A 19,480-nucleotide genomic window follows, 5' to 3' on the forward strand; every position below is an offset into this window, starting at 1 on the left:
CTTCAAGTTCCTGTTCTACCGCCCCAGGCATCCTGTATGATAGCAGCATAGAATCCAGCACAGTTATTAGTCAAAATTGCCTTACGGACCACTAGCAACCCACGGCATAATGAAAATCAACTCGGTCACTGCTACTGGAAGGTGCGGCGGGGTGGGTGGGGAGTTGAGAAAGCCCCTGGCCATCACACTTAACACTTATGGTTTCTTTTTCTGTAAACGAAAAGGTCCCTACGGTACAAAAAAAATGCCTCCCAGAAAAAGTGGTTCCTCAGTGGAGCAGGCTTCCTTGGAAGGTGGTGAGCTCTCCTTCCTTGGAGGTTTTTAAGCAGAGGCTGGATGGCCATCTGTCAGCAATGCTGATCCTATGGCCTTAGGCAGATCATGAGAGGGAGGGCAGGAAGGGTTGCATCAGTGCTTGGCTCTTGTGGCCCTTTCTTACATGCCCAGGGTAATGCTGATGCCACTTTGGGGGTCAGGAAGCAATTTCCCTCCAGGCCAGATTGGCCAGGGATCCTGAAGGTTGTTTTTTTCTCCCCCCATTTTTTGGGCGTGGAGTATGGGTCACTGGTGATGTGTGTGGGGGAGGCAGTTGTTAATTTCCTGCATTGTGGACTAGATGACCCTGGTAGTCCATTCCAACTCGATGATTCTATGAAATAGACTGGTTTTGACTTTGGGGATATTTTTACTCTAATCTAAACATATTGAGGTACAAAACTACCCCATGAGATTTTGTCTGAAAATGCTGAATCAGGAAAGCATTTTTAAATCCTCAGGAGAGATATTGTCCCTCCTGACAACCTGATGTCCGTTCTCGATAACCTGACAGACATTTACCTCACTGGAGAGAACTATGTTCTCTCCAAGGTATGAACAGCATTAGAAATGCTTTTAGACTTTTTCTTTGAAATTTTTGGAAGTGTGTAAGTTGTCCAATACCTTAGGTTCTAAAAATTGGTTTTGAAAAAAATATTTACATATAGTTTTCTAAAGGCAAATTATCGGAGTGCATTATTCAGAATGCAACAGGAGAGGAGTGAATCAACCTAAAAGGAAGCATTCTGCGTTCAGAAGGTCCCGGGTTCAATCCCTGGCACCTCCAGTTGAAAAAAAACTTGGCAATAAGTGATGTGGAAGACCTCTGCCAAAGAGAGAGAGCGGCTGCCAGTCTGAGTGGACAAGACTCACTGGGATGGACCACGGGTCTGATTTAGTATAAGGCAGGTTCGTGTGTCTTCATGTTGTACCTTGTTCATAGCCATCACCTGAACTTAATTCTTCCTTTGACAGAAAGATCTTTTGTTTGGAAAAGTACAACTAGTTCTTCTACAAGGACCCTAGAGTCGCGAGACTTATTTAACAGCAACTTCCCGAGTCGTCTCCATTTTTTCCCCCTTAAGGAGTACTCCACTGACATAGTTACGGCTGGGTTTGCTGGCTTTAACGCCACTTTCGGTTGGCTGCCAGATAAGCCCAAAACTTAATGGGCAACCAACGTAGCATATAATTCTGTGGACTCCCGAAAAAAACAACACAGAATCTTCCAAAAGCATCTATCAAAGCGATTTCAATCCAATGATGCGGTACACAGTCAAAAGATGTAAGCTGTTCTAATCCAGTGCTTTCGGCTGCTTCAGATCCAGCCTCCCCAGCCCCGGGTTGCCAGGGCCCGGCTGACAGGTTCTTCAAAGCACGGCAGTAAGAAATCTCAGCAGTGCCTGGCGACGGAGCTCTTCCTAGGTTTTCCATCCGACAGCTGTTTGCTTTGGGTTTATACGCTACGAAAACAATCTGGGTGGCGAATAACATAAATGGCACCATGTTCCAGTCCAGGGATTTTTATTACAATGAATTTAGCTTTGGGCAAGCTGCCACAATCAGCATATTTTGACAAGAAATTCACTGACTATGTATTTCTTCTCTCCCCCCCTCCCTTGAATAGCATGCATTATTTATGCTGCAACATTTATGGACGGTACATAGCTGCACCCGATAAACTTTTATGATAACATAAAATATTAATTTGTAGGAAGTTTTGCCCAAGTGATTTTGCTTATCTGTAATTTACCACAAAAATCGTCATTACCAAGATATGTTAATGACGTATCCAGTTTACCAGTATTTTTTTTTTACTAAGGAAGTGTTGTTTTAAGATATCACATTTAATGAATAGGAGGCAAATAGGAGACAGCCTTGGTCGCCTAACTGTGCAGAAAGTTGTAAGTAACTTGTAACTGTTGTAAGTAACTTGTAAATAAATGTTTGGAAGTTTGTGGGTATATTTCCAAATTGATTTAGTTGTGGAAATAACATATTCATATAACTAGAAAGAAAATTTATGTTGTAGTTAAATGGGGGACATCTTTTTAGAGCCACATTTTATGCATTTTTTTAATCTGTTCCCACTATGGTTTTACCATAAAGTTTTGCCCAACTCCTAGAGCGTCACATCAACATCATACCGATGATAGGACGTCACTCTGGATATTCGCTGGAAATAATGTCACACTGCCAGTCTTTTTTCCTCCCACTAGAGCTCAATAGGCTGGCAGGTGACAGAGAGGGATCACATGGTCTCCCTATTTCCAGCACAGCTCAATTCTTACAATGTTGGGAAGTCATAGAATCATAGAGTTGGAAGGGACCACTAGGGTCATCAAGTCCAACCCCCTGCACAATGCAGGAAATTCACAACTACCCCCCCCAACACCCCTAGTGACCAGAAGATGGCCAAGATGCCCTCCCTCTCATCATCTGCCTAAGGTCACAGAATCAGCATTGCTGACAGATGGCCATCTAACCTCTTCTTAGAAACCTCCAGGGAAGGAGAGCTTACCACCTCCCGAGGAAGCCTGTCCCACTGAGGAACCACTCTGTTAGAAAATTCTTCCTAATGTCTAGACGGAAACTCTTTTGATTTAATTTCAACCCGCTGGTTTTGGTCCGGCCTTTTTGGGCAACAGAAAACAACTCAGCACCATCCTCTATGTAACAGCCCCTCAAATTCTTGAAGATGGTTATCATATCCCCTCTCAGTCTCCTCTTCAGGCTAAACATACCCAGCTCCTTCAGTCTTTCCTTATAGGCCTCCAGACCCCTCACCATCTTTATTGCCCTCCTCTGGACACGTTCCAGCTTGTCTACATCTTTCTTAAATTGTGGAGCCCAAAACTGAACACAGTACTCTAGTTGAGGTCTAACCAGAGTGATCTGGAGACTATACTTCTGTTGATGCAGCCCAAGACTGCGTTTGCCTTTTTAGCTACCGCATCACACTGCTGACTCATGTTCAGTGTTTGGTCCACTAAGACCCCAAGATCCTTTTCACACACACTACTGCTCAGACAAGTCTCCCCCATCCTATAATTATGCATTTGATTTTTCCTACCTAAATGCAGAACTTTACATTTGTCTTTGTTGAAGTGCATTTTATTAGTTCTGGTGTTTCTTCCTTATCCCATGTAATAAAGCTGATTGCCAAACAGATTTAAGAAGTGGTGCTTCACCTGACCCATCCCTTTCTCGTGAATACTTCTGTAGTTTTATGCAGAAATGTTTGCAAGAGGACTTTTCAGATGAGATATTTTGGGAGGGGGAATTGGCCTGTGGGGGAACTAATGTAGAAGACAACGATGAACCTTGTGTAGGTCTCTTAGCGTTGATCAAGGTCTGTCAGCATTGACTACCATACAGCAGTTGATTGTTTAGCTGTTGTCAGGTGATGGTGGTGGTATTCAAAAGTACCGAAGAGAAGAGGTTCTCACTAGTAGGAGTATGCTTCTGAAAGGCTCAATTTTGTCTTACCAGGAGACAGATAAACCTAAAACAGATACCCAAGAGGAGACGTGCTTTCAGTGGAATTGGGCTGCCCATTTGAGTGACTGTCAAGGTTAGATTGTGCATGGAGCGACTTGACTGGAAGTCCTGGGTGAGGAGAGTATCCAATTCAGTGAGCATTCCTAGGATGACCAAGCTTTCTGGAAATGAAAAAGAGACCGGCAACGTATCAGGAGCCTTTCATCCAGGTCTTGGCGAATCTGGAAGGCTTCTGTTACTGCTGGGTTTATTTTTTCTTTAATATATTCACAGGCTCTTTATCTGAGGGGCAGGCACTGTGAAAAAGTGTTTTCCACCAGGGCTTTTAGAAAAGAGGGAAACCGGTTTTTCAGCATGGTCCACTTGATTATAATGCATCTTTTTAGCATTTTCTTTTGTGTGTGTGTAGTAAACGGGATTTTATTTTGTACATATAGAGGCTAAAATAAGACATTTCTCTCCATTCTGTGAGTGAAAGGCAAAATATCCTGTGCCCAGTAGGTATTGTACCTCATAGAATTATAGAGTTGGAAGGGGCCAGACAGGCCATCTAGTAAGTTGTCCTGCTAATATGCCTTTATTCATTGTTAGCACTATTTGCCATTTATTTTTCTGATTTTGGATTGTCAGTTGCCAGTGACACAGCTGTGGGCCAGAAGAAAGTATTTATAGGACATGCATATCTAAATGAAACAGAATTTCCAATTCTGTAAATTCCCCCCCCCCCCGGGAACTTTTTAATTCACTTTCTATTGTGCACCAGAAAACTCCCTTGAAGTTCTCCTTTGTATGAAACTCTCCCTGTCTACTTCCACCTTCTAGTAACAACACACTCAGAATTGCTTCACATTCTTCTTTTTCCGGTAAGAGGATGATGACCATACATAGGAAAACAAACCTGTACATCCTGCCATTTGAAGAGAGCTGAATACACAACATTGCCAAAGACTAAAAAGCAGTGTTGAAGCTTCCTTATCCCTTTCTGTATCTAAACAGAATGGCAGAGAAATGTGCTTGTAAATAACTGTATAAAAACCAAGTCAAACACAAAAATGGTATCATGTACTACTTTGATGTTAACCCCAGACCACATTCTCTGTCATTTCTAGTACAGGGTATTCACTGATCTAATAAGAATAACTAGGAGCATGGATGTTCAGAATTATTTATATGTCCATGTTGTTAACGAAACCTCAGCACAGTGTATTTTAAAAAGTATATTAATTGACGTTCGATGCGGCCACATTATAATTCTCAGCTGATTATATTCATTTTTACAATTTTTCAAGTAATACTGTAATTTTTCAGACTTGAAAGCCTACTGTACACTTTGAAAGAGGGACATATTTGTACAGTGGGATTTTACGGATTGAAGCAATAACCTCATTAGGGTGGTACTCGCATCAAGAGCAGGGACATGCCATTTTATGTAACTTTGAACAAAATGTCATGTTGCAGAATAACTAGTAACTGGCAGTTTTTGCACTGAGGGTCAGTATAAACATGAACTACTATGTAAATTTTATTTTATTTTAATTTGATTTATTTTTCTTTCTTGATATCCCACCTTTCTCCCCAAAGAGGACCTAAAGTGGCTTAACATTGTTCTCCTCCCCTCCTTTTTATCTGTTAGGCTGAGAGAGTGTGACCGGCCCCAGGTCATCCATTGAGCTTCCATGGCAGAGTGGGGATTCGAACCTGGGTCTCTCAGATCCTACTCAAACACTCTAACCACTGCACAACACTGGCTCTCACACGACACTGGCCCATTTATTAAATTGGTCTCATAAGGTAATGGTGGGTATTTAGTATCATAGAAACATAAGAATAGGAAAAGCCCTGCTGGATCAGACCAAGGCCCATCAAAGCCTGTCAAGTTCACACAGTGGCCAACCAGGTGCCTCTAGGAATCCCACAAACAAGACAACTACAGCAGCATTGTCCTGCCTGTGTTCCACAGCACCTCATATATTCAGCATGCTCCTCTGATCCTGGAGAGAATAGGTATGCATCATGACTAGTATTCATTTTGGCTAGTGGCCATGGATAGCCTCCTCTTCCATGAACGTGTCCACTCCCCTCTTAAAGCATTCCAAGTTGGCAGCCATCCCCACATCCTGGGGCAGGGAGTTCCACAGTTTAACTATGTGTTGTGTGAAGAAATACTTCCTTTTATCAATTTTGAATGTCTCCCCCTCCAGCTTCAGCAGATGATCCCGCGTTATAGTATTATGGGGGAGAAAAGCTTCTCCCTGTCCACTCTTCATACCATGCATGATTTTATAGCCCTCTATCATATCTCCCCTTAACCACCCTCTTTCCCAGCTAAACAGCCCTAAGAGTTTCAGCCGCTCCTCATAGGGCAGTTGCTTTAGCCCCCTGATCATTTTGGTTGCTCTTTTCTGCACCTTTTCAAGCTCTGCAATATCCTTTTTTAGATGTGGTGATGGAACAACGAAACATTCGTTGTTCTTTTTATCCTTTCCCTACTCCATCTCTTTCAGGAATATTGGGGAAGAGGCAGCTGGGTGGAGACTCAATTTTTATGCTCAAGCATGTGGCCAGTTGTTGAAGCAGCCAATTCCTTTACTCATGATTCTGTATTGGCTTGCAAGGTAGTCAAGCAATGAATACTGAAAGACACCAACAGAACCTTCCGGCTGCCTGACCTTGTACCACTAGGAGCAGCCAGTGACTTGTGATGTTGTGACTTGTGCCACGCTGCAGAACCATGCTGAAATGGGAGGCGTATAAGCATCTTGTTATGACCGCATCCATTAAAAAAGAGAAAGATGGTAAAATCCTTTGTATAAGCATCCATGGGAAATGGTATATGCATTGAAATAACGGTTTAAAGATAACAAAGCTCACATCTATACGAAAACAGATTGATGCCACATATTTTGTAGAATCGTGCTTTACAGCTAGCGTTTCACCAACGGTGAGGGCCCGTTCAGATCGTTTCTCGGCCTTGGTGGAGCAGAATGAGGACAACATGTATGTATGCTTGGTCTCAATGTGTTCTGGCGTGGTTGGTCTCCCTTCAAGGTGCTATTCCATGTGACTGCCCGTTCTTCTCATGTAGGCAGCCTGATCCCTGAAAAATCTCCCCTGTCCTTCCCTAAAACATGCATTTCTAAACCATGGTTGAAGTAGTTTATACGCATCCAGATAATTTCATAAGGAACTGCTAGCTCAATGCTGCCCACACATATACCCAACTCTCCCTTTACTGATATAAAAAATTCTTGGAAAAAATTGGCTTCTCACACTTACACACAGATAGTTAACTATTTAGCTTGCCCCCATTCTGTTCTGAAATTTTATAATTGTAGGAAAATAAAAACAGCTGTTAAATATTATGGTACTCTGTTGGCTAACAAAACAATTCTAGTTCATGCTTTTGTCACACTTTTTCTGAGATGGGCTCAGAATTTGAATACACTTCAGATTATATAAGAAAAAGAAAACTTGAGAATGAGAGCACTTAGTTTCCTGTACTTAGTTTTATATTTTATTCAGCATTAAGACCAATATCTTTCCATAATTAAGTGTATGTGTGTGAAAAGTTTGTTCCCAGTTAAATGTGGAACACATATAACTTTGGATCAAGGCACATACAAGACTGACCAAAGGGCACACAATGCACTTTGGTTTTCATTTGGGGGAAATAGTTATGGCAACAAAGTGTCTGGGGTATTAAACATTAACTTGATCACAACTAAGCAAAAAGCCAATCAGAGTTTTTTCCCCCACATCCGTTTTATTAAGGAGTTTCTAACTGGAAGAGTAATGGGCAATATTCTCTACTGTAGTTGAAATACATCTAATATGTATAATATTTTGGGCCTATTGTTTGCTGTAGCAACATGGAAAGACTAGAGTGTGTGTCTTTGCCCAATTCTTCTCTAGAGTAGTTGGGAAGTCTTTCAGTTCGGATCATTTATATGCTGAGGGAAATAGTCTGTTTTTGTAATAGTCTGTTTTTGTATTTCATGAACAGACGTAATCATTTAACTGTCAAAAAATAAGCCTCCATTTTTTTCTCTGGGGCCATAGTGTGTGCTTGAATTATCATTTAAAGTTCTCCATCTGCTGAAATCTCCAACAGATTTTACTTATAAACATGGTTATAGCTAAACAGCTGATATTGCCCATTACTTTGCACACCTGGTTTATTAACTGTTAATCATATTTATAAATTTAAAGTAATACCCAGAGTGATATTTTGATCCGTTTTGCAGCCACTTCTGAATATCCTCAGTTTGCCAGGTTTAACCTTTCACAAATACCAAAGTGAAAATGGCCTGTGCTTATACTTACAGCGATCTCAAATGTATGCAAAGTCCTGATTGTTCAACACAGCAAGAGAATTCACTTTCACAGTCAACAAGTCATCTTACTCAGTAGAACACAAAAAGTTAAATGGTCTGTAATTTCAATATTAGCAAGGAAAATACAGTACAAATTACTAAAAAATACTAAAATATAGAATTGTTTTCAGGCATCCTTGCTACATTAATCGCAGCAGTAACCTGAAATTTGAAACTTTTAATAAAAAGTTCTTAAATATAAATTATATGGCAAATGTACAATACATTGCTTATTCAGTCTCTTAATCCAGTGTTCTGCTGTAGACTGGCAATCTTTAAAGTTGCCTTTATTTTTTTTAAAGAAAAATCATTCGGAAGTCTAATCCTTTTCTTTAGTATCATGAATGCGAGTGGTCTGAATCCGGTATACCACTGTCTCTATAGCTTCTGTTACTGCTGTTTTCACTGTGGTTGTTTTTATATATATTCATTCCATTAGGTGGGAATATAGTATGTATTACAAACTCCTCCTTGGACACTTGTTCATTGTTCAAAGAGATCATCTGAAAAGAAGTCTCCCTGATTTCTAAGATGGAGTTGTCCTTCTTAGTCCCGGCTTCGGCGTAATCATCTTTTCTTCTCCGGCCTTTGCTGTACGCACAGTTTCTTGAGAACAAGGACCCGTTCCGGTGGACGTACCAGCAGACCAAAGCAAGCAGCGCTATAGCTACCAACGCCACGGCACCCCCTATGATGGCCGCCAAGGGCAGATTGGAGTTTTTGTACGGTTCTTTCTCTTGCTCGTGATTTAGGGTGGTTGTGGGGTTGTACATTTTAAGGGGTGCCGTTTCCGTCTCTATACAAACCGGTGTTTCATCAAACAGGTAGATGTTACTGGTTTCCATGGGAACCAGGCATACGCGGTACGGCGAATCAGGCTCAAGGGCTGTCAGCAGATAGTCATTCCGGTCTCCTGTAACGATTGTTTCAGTTATAGATCCAAAGGCAGGGCTGTGACCCATTTTGAGCCAGCTGAGTCTTAAAGCAGTCATGGGTAGTGCAACTCTCCAAGAAATATGTATAGTTTCAGTGCTGACAGACTTTACAACAATGGTAATGATTTCCTGCACTGGAGTGACTGTTGTTCTGTAGTTTCTGTGTAGGCCGGGGTTCTTTATGTCAGGGGGTTTGGTCACAGAAGCCGGCCAGTGTCCCGAAAGGGGGTATAAAGTGTTTGGTATTGAAGCAGTTATTTGGATAGTGCTTACAATATCCTCATCTTTGCAGTCAAACAGCTCTGGGTTGAGGTCCTTGATAGCCATCCCGCGCACTTTTTCTGGCGCTTGACACATCAGTCCCCGCACATTAACTCTGACAGGCAGTGTCTGCAACCAGTCACGAACCCATTTCATCTTGCACCCGCAGTGCCAGGGGTTGTTGCGAAGAAACAGCTGGGTTATATTGTCCAGGTCATCAAAGACACCCTGAGGTAAATTACTTAGATTGTTATTGGACATATCTAGTCGATACAATTGCCGCAGGTACGCAAACGCATTAGGTGGTACACGATTTATATGGTTTTCTTGCAGGTAAAGCTTTCTCAGACTTGTGCCTGGCAAATTTGTTGGTGCAGCTACGAGGGAATTCCGAACCAAGGAGAGTTCTGTTAGATTGACGAGGTTCACAAACACTTTCTCTCCTAATCCATGATTGTTTAAGAGATTCCCATCTAAAACGAGACGTTTTAGATTTGTAAGGTCTTGAAGGGACAGCTCCGAAATTGTGGAAATACGATTATCATCCAAGCGCAGCTCTTCTATTGTTTTAGGCAAGCCCCAGGGAATGGTACTAAGGTGATTTCGAGAGAGAAAAAGAAGTCTCAGATAGATATTATCCCGGAAGGCTCCATCTTCAATACTAACTGCAGAAACAGAATTGTCATCCAAATGCAGTTCTTCTAGATAAGGAATCTGTGAAAGTGAATCATAAGTAATTGTCCTTATGTTATTTTCCTGTAAATGTAGTTCCTTGATGTACTTTGGGAGGTTGGTAGGGAATTCATCCAAACTGTTGTGGTATAAATAAATTCTCTCCACTTTGATCAAGGTTTTTAAGTCGGAAGGAATTCCAGCATTGTTAATTTGATTGTTCTGAAGGTAAAGGGTTGTAGCATCCTCTGGAATCCCAGCAGGAATCGATGTCAAGTCACGATCGTTGCAGTAAATGAAACCTGCATCACAGCGGCAGACCAAAGGGCAGGACTTGGCACTGACAGACAGAGGTGCCATTTTGAGCAGCAGCCCTATCTTTGTCCAAATTAGGATGAAGTTCCAAGTTATGTTGATCATGGTCAGGTTGCAGTGAGGTTTGTACACAGGTCAGTGTTTGGTTTTCAGCAACCTAGAAAAGAAATTAACCAGGTTAATTACTAGGAAGTACCAATTTGAAGTTAAGTATATACGTCTTCATTGCTAAGGATTTACAGTGAGGTAGCTTTCTGTTCATGTATACACTCTATGGCAGGGTTGTCAAACATAAAGAGTGTGGGCCGGATCCAGCCCCTTGAAAGCTCTTATCTGGCCTGTGAGCCAGCTGAGGAAGCCACACACACACACCCTTCATACACACACTCTCGATCTGGGCTGGGGAGGCATGGCCCGGCCTGACCAAGTGACATTTATGTCATATCCGGCCCTTGTAACAATTGAGTTCAACACCCCTGCTCTGTGGCCATGTAAATGTAGTTCTAGTTGATATAGTTTATTTGGCAGAGAGGAAAACATTTATTTGTATTCTAATTGGTTTAGGGATTTCTTGTTGGTGTACTCTAAATCAGTTTTCCAGTGCAAAAGCATCTGCTTGGCATGCAGAAAGTCCCAGTTGGAAGGATCAGGCAGTAAATGATGGGGAGGACCTCTACCTGAGACCCTGGAGAACCATTGCCAGTCTGAGTAGATAGTACTGACCTTGATGGACCAGTGGGTCTGATTCGGTAAAGCAGCTTCATGTGAACCAGAATCCAAAGAAGTCTTTCAGCATGTACCGTAATATTTTTTTCCTGCCCCCCACCCCTGTATTTACATAGCGTTTCAGCAAAGACTTTCTGAAATTTCCCCCAACTCTGATTGACAGTTTGTGCCAACCTGGCAACCGTTTCCATGAGGAAGAGCTTCAGAAGCCTGTTCCAGGTGAAGAGCTCACTGACTCAGCCCTTTGGACCAAAATCATTCTCTGGAACTAGGGTTGCTAACTCTGGGTTGGGGAATTACCTGAGATTTTGAGGTGGAACCAGGACGGGGCAGGGTCTTTGGAGGAAACTCATAGGGGTGTTATGCCACAGAGCCCACCCTCCAGGGGGACTGATCTCTGTAGTCTGAAAATCAGTTGTAACTCTGGGAGATCTCCAATCCTCACCTGGAGGTCGGCAATGCTATTTGGAACTTCCCATTCGCCCACATGATCAAAATGTTGCCCCTTCGAACTATTATCTGAACATGCCTACAGTACAATAATGAAGCTCACAGTTAAGTAGTTTTCAACCTCTCCTTACTTAGGCTTGCCAGGTTGTTGGTGACTTAATGGGCAGGAAGCATTGGTTCTTGTGAAGTGTGACTATTGGGTGAGTAATTAGATATCTTTTAGTGCCTAATAATGAATAGTGATGAAATGCGGGCGGCTGTTCCAAGCTGTTCACTTGGCTGGAGTTATAATTAAGGAAGTCTAGCTGAAAGCTGAAATGCAGAAGTGATCTTCCTTGACCTTATATACAGATTTCATAAACTGACATATGAAAAATTAGTGGTGCTGCCTCGGTGAAATAGTACAGAATTTGTAATTTAAATGTTCTTGTAAATTTGTAAAAAGGAGGCATGCAAATACAGAAGAACAGATAGATGGAAAACCGTAACATAAGTTCTGCAGTCTTTTAACCCAGTCCTGAAATGCTAGAAAGAATTAGTTGTAATGTTATTTATTACAACATATTATGTTAAGGATTAGGATTCAAAGGCATCATTTAATCATAAAGTACAAATAATTATAGTATTTATATTGCACTATTTGTATAGGTATTAAATGGTCTTATGTTCATCCTATGACACTAAAGTGCCATTGCTGACAGTGAAGTCCTAAATAGGGTTATATACATGTAAGTCCTCTGAAGCAATCACCTACAGAAGTGCAACTCTTTTAGGATTGTGTTGTAAGAAAACTATTGGAAACTGTACTGGTTGTGTAATTTGGTTGTACAATGGAAAGATCTTTTGTATTGTAGGAAAAATACAGGTTGAGATAACTGGAACAGCTTTACTGATATTTGTTATCTGATACTTCAAAAGTCTCTTAAAACTTTGTTTACTTAGTTTCCCCACAGCCTATTTCACTAACCTGTCAGACTTATTATCTATAAACATTTTACAGTTTAGACTGGAACTGGATGGTGAGGGCAGTATTTACTTCTATGAGAAGTATATCTGCAACGTCACATTTTAATTGTTTTTTTAAAGCATAACCATTGTAACGGTTTTCTTCCATAACTTTCTGCAACTTGTTACCCTAAGTGATAAACAAGTGAATTATATTATTGTTCCTACCTTATTTAAAGATGTGAGAGAACCTATTGTGCTTGCTGAAATCCAGCGAGAATTCACTTTTTGGAAAACAAGTTGACTTGAGAGAAGTTTCTAGTTTAATTCATGCAGCTTTACTTCCTTCACAGTAGTAGCTCCGGTGATCCTTATGGTAGAATTGCTTTCCTGGTAGGCCCCTCTATATTCAATTAACATTCCCATAAAGTTTTTTTCATAGTACATCAGGTTGTTGAGGATGAAAGCTTTAGATTCCTGGAGGACTTAGACTTTGAAGAAGAGGGAGGGAGTTTCTCTTCCGTTGTTCAAGTCCCTGTGTGAAGAGATTCTTTTGTTTTGGTTTAATACCCTCAACAAAAATTGCTTTCTTTGTAATTCTTACAAGCTCTTCTATATAGCATCATGGCTAGAGATAGTAAATTCAGCTCCACGTTTTCAAAACCATTCATGATGCTAAGGCTTGGAATTACGATGGCTTCTTCAGTAGACAGAGGAACTGCCTGAGACCCTGGAGAGCTGCTGCCAGTCTGAGTAGACAATGCTGACTTTGAAGGACCAAGGGTCTGATTCAGTATGAGGCAGCTTCATGTGTTCATGTGCATTTTTTTCTGTCCAAAATCATCCAATAAAATAAAATATAAATTTTGAACTCTAGGCGTGCCTTGGTAAATCCATGCCCGCTGGGTTGCCCTGTTCCTTTTAGAACTTGTTCAGAGTTTCTGGCTCAGAACGTTTCCTCATTGTGTCTGCAGATTTCAAGGGCTCACTTATTGTTGATAGTTTTTCTTGAATTCGGACGATTTTCTTTTTGAAGGAACGAACATGCTAATGCCAGTGGAGAGTTTCCTTTCTGGAACTTCACTCAGTCAGTTTCCTGTGAAAGCAAGCAGATGTTAATTAATTGTTATCGAGAAGAGGTGATTAACTGTCTTATACATATCTTTCTCAACATTATTCAAATACAGTGAGAAAGATAATTGAGCAAAAATGTGAATCTCCTGTAGATTGCTGTCTTAAGTTCAGCTTTTGAGCAAGGCAAAACAGTAATGAATGTCAGCTTTGATTGACAGAGCAAGGAAGAATTCTTTTTGAAATGTGATACACTACTCTTTGGATTACAAGTAGGAGCCCTGCTTCATGGGGTGGGATTCTGGTTTTCCGCTTTCAAGAAACAAGACCTGCTCTTTAAGACACTTCCCATTGTCTCCAGCACACTGTAAAGACTGAATGCTCAAAACTCTACGAATTGTTGCTGTAAATTCCTTCGAAACCTCGTCCTTTGATACGTACCAAAACAGGGAAGAGACGGAAATGATTATAGAAGTGTGCATTTCAGAATGACCAATCTGCTTGTTGCATTTGCTATATCTTGTCAAGTGAAGGATTGTTTGGACTAAGGCTGTGGCGCAGGCTGGATCCCAACATTGTGCTGTTCTGTGAAATGTCATACATGGGATGTGTTTAGTTTGGCTGTTCAGGTAACCCTGATTTTTTTGTTTTTTGAAAAGTGTAGGCAACAGGGCTACTTTTTGTACACCAGGAACCGTACCATGCTGCGAAAACGTAATCAAAACTGTTATTGCATCCTTGCGCAAGGATGTTTCATTCTCATCTGAAAATGTAAATGCAGAAATTATGATGAAGACTGCAGCCTCTAGCAGATTTACATAAAAAACATAAGAAAAGCCCTGCTGGGTCAGACCAAGGTCCATCAAGTCCAGCAGTCTGTTCACACAGTGGCCAACCAAGTGCTTCTAGGAAGCCCACAAACGACTGCAGCAGCAGCATCCTGCCTGTGTTCCACAGCACCTCATATAAGAGACATGTTCCTCTGATCCTGGAGAGAACATATATACATCATGACTGGCATCCATTTTGATTAGTAGCCACAGATAGCCCTCTCCTCCATGAACATGTCCACTCCCCTCTGCAAGCCTTCCAAGTTGGCGGCCATCACCACATCCTGGGGCAGGGAGTTCCACAATTTAACTATGTGTATTATTAGCGAATAAGCTCTGTTGAATACGGTGGGTTTTATTTTTGAGTAAACATGTTTAGGACTGCTGTGTACATTGAAACCTGCCTCTCTTTCCATGTTGGATAAGCTCCAATTAGCCATGAGTTTCGGCTTCTGATAAGCCAAGGCTGCAGATTCTTCGTGGCTGCAGTATACCACTGCTTAGTGCACAATGTTCAAAAGTCTGATATGAGTATTCACATTTTCCTTTTGTTTATTGATTGCAGCTCAGCCTCATTAAAATGCTGACTTTTCTGTGGTTAGCCACAAGAATCTTGATAAAATATAATTCTAAAGAAGATTAAGATACTATTCATGTAGAATCAATATGATTATTTTGATCAGGCAAGTTTGCAAAACATACAGTGCTAATTGTAGGGGAAAGTTTGCTCGCAGTTTCATTTGACAGTAAATCTATCAGAGATATTCTTTGTAATTCATAATTCATATGTAAGCACATGGTATTGAGACAGGGTTTTTTTTTTTTTGAAGAAGCACTGATAAAATTATTAACACTTGAAATAGAATAAATAAATCTTAAGCCTAGCAAATAGCTTTGCTCGTTTAATGAACAGATTTTCTCCCCCCCCCCCCGCCCCGGTGGTCTGCTGGAGAAACCGTGAGGTTCTGATGTCTTTAATCCATTTTGCAACTTTGGCAATCCACTTCAGTTAACCTGTACAGTTAGAGAAATATTAGTATACATCTCTGTTAAGTTTGGGCACAGGAAAAGTAACTTGAAGTAACACAAGCACACAGGGTAGTGGTGGAAGGAAAGAAGAAGATGTAAAAGTGGTGTAGGAATGAAAAATAAAGCTGCCTAAGTTATTACTTAAAGACCAAGAGTTTCCAGTAGGCGGTCTTCCAGGAAAAACTGCATGCAAATACTGAAACTGAAGGCACAGAATGTCTGAGCATCTTGTCTCAAACAAGATGGGAACAGAAAACATTTCTGCTTTCTGTATGTTGAAAATCCTGCCCCCCCCCCCCCCACCAGCTTTTGGTACTATTTGATATTCAACCCCTCACACTGCTCCATTGTATTAGTTGAAATGTTGGATTAAAGTTTTTTTTTTTAATCTCTTCCCTCAAAACTACATCAAAACAAAAGGAAAAAATAAAACAAGCCTTTTTGGGAGTGCGGAAAAGACGGTTTCAGAAATGTGGATTAAGCCTTCTTGCACTCCCCCCCCCTCCTTTCATTGAGAAATGAGAACAGTTTTCTTTAGTTTTGATTTAGTCTGATATCTTGCAGTTCTCTTGTCTGTCCAGGGCTGCTACTGAAAACAATGTGTTGCATAATGAAGGCGAGCAGCGACCTCTCCACACAGAAGGGAAACCTGTGGCCTCATTCGGCCTTCCCTTTTCTTGAAGTGTCCTTACGTCTTCCCTGACCTCAGAGGCATTCTTGCAGAGTTTGCGGGATGAAAAGAGAAATATCCCCCACTGTTACAGAGAACCGTGGTCAGGTTTTTACAGCGCCCAATTGGGAGCTTCATGGGCCTATGGTTTTGAAAGAGAACATTAATTTTGAACAAAACACGAAGAAAAGGGAAGAGCAAAAATCCTGGTTAATTAAGGATTTTCTGAATATATCCCATAGCTTTCACTGTAACCCTTTTAAATACGTCAGCATAATGCCTGAAAACATTTGGGGACAAGTTTGCATTCCCTTAGTATCCAATATCCTTTATCAACAGTAACATTTAACCTGTGTAAATACTATATGAGCTATTTATTGTATGTCAGAGGCTTTACTGAAGCCCTGTTAACTGTGCAGTAGATGCATTTCTGCTCTAATGCCTTTTGAAAAGCATTTAAAACATTTTAAAAGCAGAATCGATGAAGGATCATATCCAAGAATCCTAGGTGGGATGACTAAGTGAAGTTCTTATTGCATACTTGGTTAAAAAAAATGAAGACTCTGAGAGAATGTGTGATTCTCTGTGTTCAGTGATGGGGCTCTGATGTGAAAAACTGTAGATCCATTCTAGCAGCCATCCACAGCGATGTTTTACAGATTCACATATATCACCTCCGGCTATAAATGTCAGCGGCGTGACATCCAGAATTAATTCCGCCTTTGCTGTGCAAAACTGCTTGGTCGGCTGTTTTGGTTCTGCACGGCCGTTTGATTTATTTCACGGTACCCTCTGTGGGTTGGAGAGAAAGGGATCTGCTCGCCCAGCGAGGGCTCAGATTTGTTGAGGTTGTTGCAGGGGTTTCGAAGAGCCAGTCTACAGCCAGTCTGTCCCTGGGCTGTGGTTGCTATTAAAAGCCTTTACAAAGTTATTTTGGTTCGACATGACTCAGCTGTCTGGAAAACAAAGTGTATAACATTGTTTTCTTAAGTGTACTACTCAGGGTTAGTTGATAGTGACAGCAAAATGCTTCCTAAGCTACCCTGTCTAGTAGCTACAATTTTCACGAGCATCGTTATGTCAGGAAGGCGCCCCCATTCTTTTGTTCAATGTTAGGCAAGCAGAAGAAGCTTAAAATATCCTCCTGAGAGCTAAGGAATGTAAAGCTTTGTTGAAAAGTGCTCTCCTGAGCTGTCTTGGGCCCTTTTCTTCTTTCGGGAACATTTTCTTTGGATTATGGAAATAAGCACACTTAGCATTTGTGTAACCATTCAGAATTCAGGCATGGTTACACCTTTGTCCTTAGCAAGTCGGCTATATTAATCGTCAGTGCCGGAGTAAACAGTTCGAGTTTTGAATTAAGGTTCTCTTAACACACAAGGAGCATGAATCGACATATCTGAGCCTAAGCCACACTGCAAACGGGACTTTTTGTGGCATGTATGAAATGAACAGAGGCCCTTTCCTAGCAAACAATGAAGACGTAATGCAGCTATTCAATGAAAATAAAGTTGAACTTCTAGATGAGAAGATACTGATGAGTGAACTTTTAATTGGATAGAAGTATTGTAAAGGATCCAGAGTTTCCTTTGGGCAAACTATGCACGCTCATGCAGTGTTTGCCCCTTTGTTGTAGGGAATGAAAAATGGCATTTTGTACTGCTGGGTCTTGTAGTCTAATTCTAACCATCTTGGCTTGCAGTGTAAAGCTGCAGCCCTAGGACTGTTTACTCAGAAGCAAGCCTCTCTGAGCGCAGTGGGACAGATCCAGAACAGCCTCGGTCAGCTATGGTCTTAGTAGCAATTACAGAACAATCACTGGGATTGTTGAAAGTTTCAGAGCTACTCTTTGCTTTTACATAGTCAATCAGAGTAGACCTTAACGCGTCCTTTGCCCTCCTTACTGGTCGAGGCTCTAATGTATGCAGAAGCCTGTTTCCCCCACTTCCTATTCACTAGGGATATCAGCTATTCTGATTATGTTGGTATTGTTTCTCTCCCAAATGATAATTCACACTTTAATAACAGCTCTTTACATATTTAATTGCTGGTTGTTTAAACTAAACTTATTACAGTGACATTTTTGTTCATGTTTATTTTTAGAGTTGCAATCTCTCTCTCCCCCCCCCCTTTTAACAGTTTAGCTGTTTAGATTATCTTAAACACACTCATTTGGAAGTAAATTCCACTGAAATTAGCGGAGCATATTTCCATGCAAATCGGGGAGTTAGAAATGTTGCATCAAACACTGCTGTAAGCCCCCACTAGCTATGAAGCAAACAGATAATGTTCTGTGAACGTTTCAGCCTTCCATTAGTTTTTCAAGTAAGCAGTGAGACGGTAGAAGAAACCAGTAACAATCTCACACTATCGTTTTCAGCTCTTGGGTGGGGGGGTGGGGGAGAGTCAAAACTACAGCATAAACCCAAAAGCATGACTAGTTTTGCTTTTCAAGGCAGCTCCATTCATTTCTGAGAAGCAAAGCTTGCTGTGTTTGCAGCAGAGAAATTCTGCCCGCTGGGGGGTGGTACACACTGCAAGAAATCTCTTTACGGAGTCCGTGAGTCTGATTTTTTTAAAATGCTTCTGACCAGTTTCTTCTTTAATCACAAAGGCTCCTGGTGAGAGAACAGTTGAGGATTGGTGGGGTGGGGGGAGGAATTCACGGTGCAAAAAGCATTTTACGTCTAGCTGTGACTTTGTTCTGCTGGACTTGTTTTCCTGGGGGGGGTGGGGGCTTTTAAACATAACTTGAAGATCTCTTCACTGTTTTAAATAAAGGTATGGCGTAAGAAGGCGGCCATGATTCCTTAAAGTGGGAGGGGGGAGACCACCAGAACTGAAAAGCAACTTTGAATTGAAGAATTTAAAAAAAAAATTTTTTACTGAAATTTATTTCAGTAGAAAGAGAATTCGGCTTCAGTGTTATATACTACCTTCTCAAATTTGGCATCTACAATATTGGAAGAGGCAAATTATTTTAATTTTTAAGGTGTTAATATCTCTAATAAGGATAAGTTAGCATAAGCAGGACCCCCTGGTAAGAAAAATGTCCAGCATCCTGGCTTCAGAGGCACAAGTAATATATTTCTTTAAAGTCGTCTATTTTTTGATCTGGCTAAAGATCTGTTACAAATTCATATATGTAAGTAGTTGTATTATCACTGTAATTTGAACATCTTGCTGCTTGGGTAATATAGCCTCCTGCAGGAAACCAAGCTAGAGGTAATTAATAGTATACGCAAGTCTGATGGATCCAAGATTTCAATTAAACTTTTCTCAGCATTTCCCTTAGTAGTGAAAGAGCCGTGGTTCATTATAAAAAAGGATTACTTAAACTGCTTGAGAAGAAGATAGGAAACCTGTCGTTCACCCCAGTACTGCCTC

At 41.0% G+C, this 19,480-nt stretch overlaps 2 protein-coding genes across 2 annotated transcripts in view; one reads left to right on the forward strand and one right to left on the reverse strand.

The window, feature by feature from the left end:
- MACROD2 (mono-ADP ribosylhydrolase 2) overlaps positions 1 to 19,480 on the forward strand; it is a 989,050-nt gene that overhangs the window by 69,329 nt on the left and 900,241 nt on the right. The window lies entirely within an intron of this gene.
- On the reverse strand, positions 8,440 to 13,200 carry FLRT3 (fibronectin leucine rich transmembrane protein 3). Its single transcript, XM_056856253.1, has 2 exons — positions 12,722 to 13,200; positions 8,440 to 10,529 (listed from the first exon to the last, which is right to left on the reverse strand). The coding sequence occupies exon 2, from the start codon at positions 10,475 to 10,477 to the stop codon at positions 8,528 to 8,530; it is 1,950 nt and encodes a 649-aa protein (XP_056712231.1). The 5' UTR covers positions 10,478 to 10,529; positions 12,722 to 13,200; the 3' UTR covers positions 8,440 to 8,527.

The sequence above is a fragment of the Euleptes europaea genome, chromosome 10 (genome assembly GCF_029931775.1).
Source record: "Euleptes europaea isolate rEulEur1 chromosome 10, rEulEur1.hap1, whole genome shotgun sequence".
Classification (NCBI taxonomy): Eukaryota; Metazoa; Chordata; class Lepidosauria; order Squamata; family Sphaerodactylidae; genus Euleptes; species Euleptes europaea.